The sequence below is a fragment of the Merops nubicus genome, unplaced genomic scaffold (assembly GCF_000691845.1).
Source record: "Merops nubicus isolate BGI_N331 unplaced genomic scaffold, ASM69184v1 scaffold6442, whole genome shotgun sequence".
Lineage (NCBI taxonomy): Eukaryota > Metazoa > Chordata > Aves > Coraciiformes > Meropidae > Merops > Merops nubicus.
Window position 1 is genome coordinate 85859 of NW_008595534.1, and position 10106 is coordinate 95964.

The 10106-nt window shown below is 41.9% G+C and overlaps 1 protein-coding gene across 1 annotated transcript in view; it reads right to left on the minus strand.

Annotated features, from left to right (window-relative positions):
* The window catches only part of RAPGEF6 (Rap guanine nucleotide exchange factor (GEF) 6), a gene marked incomplete at its 5' end in the record, with an annotated part of 34706 nt that overhangs the window by 14757 nt on the left and 9843 nt on the right, over positions 1 to 10106 (minus strand). The window contains 5 exons of the mRNA XM_008936073.1: positions 1771 to 1794; positions 4050 to 4173; positions 4978 to 5189; positions 7084 to 7467; positions 8571 to 8811. Of these exons, the coding sequence (XP_008934321.1) occupies positions 1771 to 1794; positions 4050 to 4173; positions 4978 to 5189; positions 7084 to 7467; positions 8571 to 8811 (985 nt within the window). The remainder of the gene's footprint in view (positions 1 to 1770; positions 1795 to 4049; positions 4174 to 4977; positions 5190 to 7083; positions 7468 to 8570; positions 8812 to 10106) is intronic.

Consider the following 10106-nt stretch of genomic DNA (forward strand, 5'->3'; position numbering starts at 1 on the left):
CACAGCTGAGGGTATCTGGTGCCCACTGTCTGCACCAGCCTCCCAGCAGAAACTTCTCACAATTCAGCTGAGTACAGCAGTGAGTGACTCGTGTCATCCTCTTAGAAAACTGAGCTTCTGACAATGTTTAAGGGGGAAAATTCTGTTAAATATGCAAAGTACATTATGTTACACACCCCACTTTTTTCTGCAATTAAGAACATTCAAAGAAGAGCAGCTCATTAGAAAATGTCTCTCAGCAGGGTCAGGTAGGCAGTGAGAATACACCTATGCCCAGACTTGTACAGACTTGCATCTATAAAAGACAACACTCTTCAGTGCTCCTGATTTTGAGCTGCCAGTTCTATCAGCAATTGAAGCCAAACCAAATAATCCCCAAATTGTTCATGTACACCAGTCACTCTTCTGACAGTCGCTCCTGTTGACACTGAATCGCTGCCCAAACAACTCATCTTGGTGTAGTTCAAATACACACATCACCTCTGCTTCACCTGTCCAAAGTCCTATGGCCACACCAGTCCTAAAGCACTTTTTTTATATATATATATATGAAGATCAGTGTACACTGGAAGTCATTTCCTATGGAAACTGTCAATAAAGTTGTTTTAAGTTGTTTACTTGTGGTAGGTTTTTCAAACATTCAGAATAGCTTCATTTTAAATGGGTAAATTACTTGTAAAGATGTTTATCAATGTCTTGGGTGTGTTTACAGACATTTATCAACATCTTGGGTGTGTTTACAGAATCACAAGTGGCAGAATAAACAACTTCCAGCACAGAAGAGCCGTAACAGCTAAAAAGAGTCAGAATGAAACATATTGTTTGAAGAAGCCCAAGGAATCGAGCACACTGAGCTTGAAAAAACAAGAAACAAGACTTGACCTTTTTAAGGCAATTTAATTGAATTTCCTTCAAAAATTATTTTTTTCTTTATTCACTTGTGTTCACATTAACTCCAAGGATTAGAAATTATGGTGGCCCCACAGGGTTCTAGGTCCTCCTCCCCATGAGCAGTTGGCCACTGACCACCCTCCTACACCAAGGGCACCCCCATGTTGCTGATTTCCCAACTGGGGACCAGTAGCCAAACCTGCTCTCCCCAGTGTGCCTAGCACAAGTCTCAGGTACACAGATAACACTTTATGTGCAAAAACTCACATAAGAACACATAAAATAAGGCTACAATGGCATCTTAAACCCACTGCCACGTGTCAGGCAGGAACCTCACTAGCCAGTCTCAGCACTCTCAGTTGCAGTCACTTCATTATTCACTCCTTGCACAATCAAGACTCCCAGCAAAATCAATGAGGATTTGGGTTTATGAAATGTAAGATACATCTTAAATATATACTAAAAATAAATACTCTGAGGCTTGAACTCAAACTTCAGAAGGGAAATATAGTCATGACAATTCAAAGTGTCTTATAGTATAAAATGCAGAAAGGCTTCAACTTTTCTGTTACATGTTAAAAAGCAAGTTATTTATAACCCAAAATAGTTTCCCTTCCAATATAACTGCACAGCAGGGTTTTTTATGCATAAAGCCAAAACTGAAACAACTTTTCTAGTACACAAAAGCAACTCAGAATTTTTACAGCTGCAGTATAACGTTGACTGTAACCCCTTACTCCTGTTTTCCAAAAAATATGTATTGCAGGGTTAATAAAATGCATGCTGTATTTCAGATGCATGCACTAACGAGGAGGATGCAGTATGTTAAAGAGTTGCATAATCTTTATTTATCTTACTTGCATTCATCTCTACACTTACCCCAAACTTCTCCACCTCTTCTTCCTGTAAGCAAGAGCCATATACATTGAAGCATGTATTTGAACAGAAAAGCACAGGAAAAAAATAAAACAGTTGAGAGTCAGGAAGAAAGATGTAGACAGGAAAGAACAGAAAAGAAAAAATTTCTATACAGCAAAATTCTTCTCAAACAATAACACAATGTTTTCATGGAATGCAATGGCAGGACTTGCTCAAATACTTGAATATGGAGGAATATCTATCAGTTTTAAGTTGAACCTAAGAATTTAGAAACCAAACAATTGAATTGTCTTGTTCAGTGTTTCCCATAAGTCACGTTCAAGTTTGATGGAGTGAGCGAGAACGGTTTAATGTATTCATCTTGCAGAAAGTGTGATGAAATTCATTTATTCTTTGCATTAGGACTGCAGTAAGCCTATGAGAAATCATCATCAGGAGTCAGGTTTATGGTGTTTTCTCTTGATTGCTTGCTGGAAACAAGTTAGTTGCCAAATACATGCTGAAAAACTAGATGCTCTATATTAATGGGTAATGAACTCGCTAGCAAGTCTCATGCTACTACTAACAAACATCTTTTCTTGTTCATTTTTAATCTTCAAAAGCATTTATTGGTGCTTCATAACACAAACTGATAGATCAAACACCAGAGGCAATGAAAATGAATGTAAATGATGTGAAAACTGGGAATTATTTTCTTTTAATCTTTGGCACTATCTCTAATATTAGATGCCTAAGCATTTTATGCTCCTGTGCATGATTTAAATTATGGTCATTAAAATGTGTTCTGTAATTCTAGAAAGCATAACTAAAGGTAACTATTTACTATTAAATTCATTTAATGATTAGACTTTATTAGGTCTTAGAAGGCACATGGGGCATCAGGGAGATTTATTTATAGACTGAACACCAAAGTTGTGGAGAAGCAATAACAACTTCTCCATGAGCAGCTGTATAACTTTGTGTTAAAAAGGGAACGTTGCCAATTCCAATCCAAGAGCATGAAGGTGAATCTCCAGCTTGAACTGAATCCATCTTTTACCTACATTAGCAAGGGATCTGTTATTTTTGTCTCAAACCTTGACTGGACCAATTTTAAACAAAATATTTATCTGTCCTGATAGTCAGCCTGGATAACAAAACCCAGGCAGGATTCATGATCCTCTATGAATCTTGTCTACTGGCCATTAAGTACCCACTGCTCATTAAGGTTCCTCTGTGCTCTGCTCACTCCAGTGTTCTGGCATACACACCTGAGAGGTGGCTCCAAACACCATTCTGTCATTTTTTGAAGTGGGAACAGTGTTGTGCTTCAGCACAGGACATCATCTTTGCTCCACCCCTGGATCTGCTCAAGACCAGGCTGGACAGGGCTTTGAGCAACCTGGTCTAGTGGGAGGTGTCCCTGCTCATGGCAGAGGGGTTGGAATGAGATGATTTTTAAGGTCCCTTCCAACCCAACCCATTCTATGATTATCTTGTCACCTGAACTGCATCCTGAAGGCCCACTAGTTCTAGAGGCAAACAGTGGAAGGGCAGGACAACACCTGCAGCTTGGGAGGAACCTGCAGGCACCAGGGTCCTTGTGGACACCATGGACTTGCTGATGCTTTCACTTCAGCCAATGGGAGGCAAACAGATGCAGGAAAATATTTACTTCCACTGAATATAATCTGGAGTTTAGCAGCATCAGATTAGAAGCTGTGCTGCTTTTATTCTGCAGTTTGTGACCACAGAGCCTGATGATATTATGCACCAGGAAAGAAAACCCAACAACTTTAAGAAAAAAACCCAAACACCCTCCACCTGCTTCCAGCCTGAACATATCACACATTATGTAGGTGGAGCAAGCTGTGCTTAGAACAAATAAAAATATTTTGCTTATTTTGAGTATGTTATCACTAGAGTTGTTTTGAAGCCACATTTCAGATTTATACATGGGTGATAGAGGTGCTTTTCCTCCCTCCCTCTCACAAATATTGTATCCTGTTAATATTATCTCTCTCTCCAATCTCTACCAAAACTAACATTTTATTTAACAAAAATTAATTCCTAAAACAAGAACCTACTCTCCTTTGCTGTTTAAAGACAACAAATTGGTTTTTGAAAGCAGGTCTTGAAGCATCAGTTGTGTTGCCATAACTGGATGAAGACCGTGGTCTGATGGTGAATGTCAATGGGAAGTTACAGGATGAAATATTAACGTAGTGATGCACACACAAGCCCAGATCCCTGCCCACTCTGAGACACCTTCAATCCTACCACCTTTCTAAATTGCACACCTTTGTCTGAACATCACAGCTGGATCCATGTTTGCCGAGGTCATTCGGACAACTTGGCGGATTTCTTTGGCAATCATTCTGAGCTTCTCAAAATTTACCAGGCCATCCACTTTAGAGTCATTTCCTGCATCATTGGAACACAGACACAAAGGAAAAACAAAAGTTAGAAACATTTTTTTGATGTGCAGTGTGTTTCTAAGTCCCCCACGTTATCCTTCATCTCTCCATACGCCTCCATCAACAAAACTCCTTCACTCAAAACTGCAAGAAAACAGGAAAGTCTGGCAAAACACAAATGACAATCAGGCCCACTCAGACTACCCAGAATTGCTCTTGTTAATCTATTCTGAAAGCAACAAGCATCAGTAGGAGGAAAAAGGAGTAAGTGAACCGTGCCCAAATTCATCGGCACAGATGTTAAAATTATACAAATATAGAGCTGACATCAACAGCGTCCACGCTCTGAAGTGAGTTCAGATAGTTCTGAAACCACCACCAAGAACTGGGCACATTTGGAAATGTTTAACCCCAACCAGCTGTGAAGAGAACTTTGTGTAAAAGGAACAAAATAGAAACGTTTAAACAAAAGCCCCTTGAAAATGCTGAAAGCAAGAGTAGGAGGTGTCACATCACCACAGCCCCAACACAGAACGACAACCTAGACACATCACAGCAACTTTTGTAAGGGAAATAGAGCTGAAGTAGTGTAACTGCCAGCTAGCATTGCTTTAAAAACATTTAAAATATGCATTTAATTTTTATCTAGGATCAGTCTCTTCCATTATGCAGAGTTCTGTTTTATTTTGCCTCCTACTAAAGGACGCATCAAAAGCATCCTAACGGGGGCAGCTGCTTTTAGGCATTCCTTGAACCACAGAGCACTGAAAAAAGGGCTGAAGCACATTCAACATTTTGTTCCTGACATTACCTTCATGCAGAAAGGTGATATCCTTCTTGACAACAGGAAAGAGGGGAATAATTGGTGGCTGCATGCTCTGGCTGCTCAGGATGTTACGGTATTTTGCCATGTTTCGAGACGGATCAAAAAGATCTTGAAGGTCTCTGAGGTGCTTTTCATACTTGCTGGGTAACTTCTCCCAAGTGCCTCTGAGACGTGCCACTGGTGCTAGATTTAACCCACTGCAAGGCAGACACATCCCATTAGGAGCTGTTAGCAGAACCATCACCTTTCAGAAGGAAGTCAAGGGTTGTTTTCTTGGTTTTAAGGAATAAAAACCAGGTTTCACAAGGGGAGCTCTAAAGCTGGGTGAGCACCAGGCTGCACGTTCATCACTACAAACCAACAGACTGAGAATTAGAAGCAGACAACATTCTAAAATTTGCTATTGTGGCCTCATTCTCATTAAGCAAAATTATATTCAGAATGAGTTGGATGAGATTATTAAAAAAAAAAATAAAATTAGAATATATCCATCCTCCTCATCATAATTTGCCACCAACTTTGACCAAGATATTCTGCAATGATTGCAGTGTCCTTGTAGCTGCAGAGCTGGGAAGTGATATCTCCAGCTTTCACTAGGAAATCCAGAATCACACAAATTCCTGCATTTGCTATTCTGAAATTCTCTCTCTCATTTTGAAAGGTTCAAAAACTTGTTTCGTTGGTTTTTTTTCCAGATTTCTCTGCAAGTTATTCTCAAATCACAAGCAAAGCCTTCCCTCACATGAAAAATCAAACACAGGCCACCCCACAGCTCCTCTTTCACATGCTACACAAGGATGGGTTTTCTCCTATTTCATGCAACATATGGCACCATATTGCTATGCAGTGCAAGGCAAGGAAGAGAACCCCAGTGGCATATGCTAACAAACATATTCCTCTGGAAAGAAGGGTAAAACAAAAGCTAATTTATTTCCTTTTTTTTCAGAACATTGCCTGATGAATCACAGTGCCTTTATTTTTTTCCAAGTAAAACCTGGGTATAAGGTAATTGCAAATAAAGGAAATGCTGAGCTTGTGCTGTTAAAGTAACAGCATTTATAAAACTCTGAAGAGAAAGTCCAAATGTGCAAATGAAGAGGAAGAAAAAAAAGAGAAGCAAGCAGATGACAGGAAAGAATGAAAAGGAAAAATAAACTAGACCAAGACTGATTTGAGGAAGTCCTTACAATGAAAGGAAGAAATAAAGTAACCCCATCATCACAGATATGACTCAGTGCACACAGAAAAAGTAACAATGGCTGAAAAAAAAGAAAGGAAAATGGGTGCCAGAGCCATGGAAAATAACAGCAGTGTTCAGGCAGGTTTCTGAAGTTCATCAATCAACCTGGCTTCATCCAAATCTTCCCTTTCCCTGCTAGGCAACAGTTGGAGAAGAGACAGTCACATTAACTGTGTCCAGCTCTGAAGCCCCCAACAGAAGAAGGACATGGACCTGATAGAGCATGTCCAGAGGAGAGCCACAAAAATGATTAGAGGGCTGGAGCCCCTCTCCTATGAGGGCAGGCTGAGGGAGTTGGGGCTGTTCAGCCTGAGAGGAGGCTCCTGGGGGATCTTATAGCAACCTTCCAGTACCTGAGAGGGGCTACAGGAAAGCTGGGGAGGGACTATTCACAAGGGTTTGTGTTGACAGCACAAGGGGTAATGGCTTTAAGCTAGAAAAGGGCAGATTTAGGTTAGACATCAGGAAAAAGTTCTTTAATATGAGGGTGACAGACCACTGGAATAGGTTGCCCAGAGAGGTGGTGGAGGCTCCATCCCTGGGGACATTCAAGGTAGGGCTTGATGAGGCTCTGAGCAGCCTGACCTAGCTGGAGATGTCCCTGCTTATTGCAGAGGGGTTGGACTAGATGACCTGTAGAGGCCCCTTCCAACCCAAACATTCTATGAAGACTGAATACCTAGGGCTGAGGAAGGCAAGACTGCAGCACCAACCCAGCTCCTGGCAAGCCTCAATTCCCTCAAAACCACCAGGCCCCATGGACTATCTGCTCAGGACAGACCCATTGCTTCTCAGCCCATGCAGAGGAGCCTCTGGCAGCACACAGAGCTGACAAACAGGACGAGTTTTACCTTATGACCGCGAACATGGAATTGAAGTTCTTGCACTCTCGACAGTGAAGGGCAATCTTAATGAAATGCTTAATGATCTTCATTCTTTTGAGCTGGTTGGGCTCTGCTAAAATTTCCATGGCGACCCAGAAAGTCTCTTGATTTATGACATCCTCAAACTGTTTCAGGTGAGCGTTCCCAGTTTTGGAGTCCAGTTTATAGAGGTCATCGATGTACTCGGTGGGCTCAATGTTCCTGAACAACTCAAAGTCTCTCATGGAGAGCTGAGTGGCAACCTCAATGGTGCTCAGCTGGAGGAGGGAGATTTGGCTTTCTCTCAGTAACTCCTGGGCATCCTCATCTGAGCATAGGGTCTCTGTCTCCATGTTGTTTTTCAGATAATACCTAGAGTAATTGAGTTAGCAGAAAACATTAGTGATGCTCTTCAGAGGGTTTGTGAGCACAAAGACATTGAATTACAGCCATCAGCATGGGCACCACTGACACCACAGGGGTGTCTACAGGAGAGTAGTCCCACGTTGCTGTTGACAACCCAGTGTAAGAGGCAAAGACAGCATGAGAAGGGACAGCATAACCTTGTACTTCAGCTAGTATAAAACACCATCACTGCTGAAATAAAAAATACATTTCAAAGGGTGTTTTAATCTTTGCTAGTATTTTCTATACTATAGTCATAACATGCTGCAGCTTTCAGCTTCAGCAAAAGGTCAGTTACTTTGCCATTTGTAAATTCAGCAGTGGAATAACATTTTAAATACACATTAGTCCTGAGAAATCTCTTGTTAATGTATTTCTCCACTTCTTACATAAATTTAGTGTGGTTTCTTACACAAATTTAGTGTGACATATTAATATTTACATAAAGCACTTTTCATTCAGGAAATGAAGATGTATTTGGAAAATTCATTTCCCTGGCCCCAAGGAGATGACTTTCAGATATATGAAAGTTTATTCCTCATAAATTCCCTCTGTTGCCTAGCAAAGAAGACTAAAGAATTCTTTACTTAATAAACTTTCTCCTGGTATGGATCAGGTCATCAAATAAAACTGAAGCACTTAACACTGCAGAAATACTCCTAACAGTTTACATAAAAAAGAAGGTTAGTATCTGTTCCCTGCAACATGACATCATTGAGAAAGAAATTAATTGTACGCCCTAATTCCCAAAGTCCATGTGGGAAGTGTCAGAATAAATATCATGTTTTCTTTTGAAATGTAAGCCTCTATGTGAGTTCTCTTGATTTGCTAAATTTAGTTGTCATCAAGCAAGCTGGCTGTAGTTTTGGGGAGGGGGTTTTCTGGGTGAAGAAGAGGAAGGTAAAACAAGGAAGAAAAGAGAGGGAAGTGTAAGTTAGGGACGTTTTTTACTTGTTCTTCTACTAGACACCTGTATTTTAATTAAAACATCCCTCTGATGTTTCTTTTGGATGTTTCAATGCTGGAAGGCAGAGAGCAGCACTCTGGAAGCACAAGGAGGGGGTGTTTACCGGCCGTTGAGCTGGATCCTGTCAGCCAGCTTGGAGAACTGGTCCGGGAGCCTGCGCTGCTTGATGACCCCCTCAGGACTGACAGACACCTCGCACAGGGAGTAGGTCTCAGGGGCTCCTGTCAGGTTGAACTCGTGGACAGCGTGGCTCACCACCTCCTTGGCTGTGGTGTCCTTGCTGATGATGATGTAACAGCTCTGCTGGTCTGCTTTGAAAACTCTTATGACTTGATCCGGAATATCTAAAAGAAGAGCGACGGCGTTAACGGATGGAGTTGGTTCTGCCTTGAAAAGACATGAGGTCATCTACTGTCTTGTTTGATAGTCAGAGAAAAACAACAGCTAGTAAGAAATAAAAGCCATGCTGGACTTGATAAATAGTGAATAAAATACCCAGGCATTTCCTTCAGCTTTGTGAGGAAAAAGAAGGACACTCCTCTCTGCATTTCCACAACTTTCCCAATTATTACACCCCAACTGAAGTACAAGCCATCTCCCTGTATGACTAAGCTGTCCACTGTCCTTTTCAGTGTCTCAGACTTTGGCAGCATGTTCCTTTTTTGGCTCTGCTGTCTTTGGGAGAGCCAGCCTGGACGTGTGTGCCAGGGCACCCTTCCCAGGGACAGGAGCCACCGAGCACACGTGGAGGGGCCGCGGGCAGGAGGACACGAAGGAGAAAGGAGATTTGGCTGCTCCATGACTAGCTGCAAACTTCTACACGTGCTCTGTCACCCTGAAGGAACTAAGCTGCTGCCAGCAGTTAATTCTTCAGCTAGTGTACTTATTTATAGAACATTTTATGTATTATAAATGCTTTGGGGAAGAGCTTTATCCGAGGCAGCCTACAGCAGGAAATAAATATCTAAAGAAACACGTTTAATCTACAGCTTGATGATTGGAAATAATTCAGTCTCTTAGTTATTACTTGATTTTCAAAATAAAACCAATTGGAAAAAAAAAAATGTGAGGAGTCCAAGTGCACACTCATTTCAAACCCAGGGAAGCACAGTTTCCCCCCTCCTTGAAGTCTGGAGAGTGAAGCCTCACAGGTTTTCTGCAGAGCTGTGAAGGTGGGAGGCTCTCACCAAGTCCTCAGCCACCTCTCCAGAGCCAGCAGAGATTCTAAAACCACCTCGGAGGCAGACGTGGCATTAACTCCCACACCAGAGCCCCAGGGAGAGGCCTGAAGGGCTGTTACTGCAGCAACAGCCTCCCAAACAGCCCTGACACCTCTCACAGTTATCTGCCCAGTGAGAAAAGCCAAACCTTTGGATGGAGATGAGTAGCCTGTCCCCACAGGGGACCCCCAATTGCTGGGGAGGGAACGGCCAGACATCCCTCTGCCCAAGGGGAATCATCCAAGCTCCTTTCAGCAGCCACTGGAGTTTACATGCTGCTTACCCCATCACCTGTACCATTCCTTTTCCTCTGTCAAAATCCACTGCTTAAGGAAGAAATTAAGATCTCTTGACAGGGCAGCAACCTTGGGGTTACTTTGTCTGTAAAGTACAGTGGTGTTACAGGGGCAAGCAGCAGG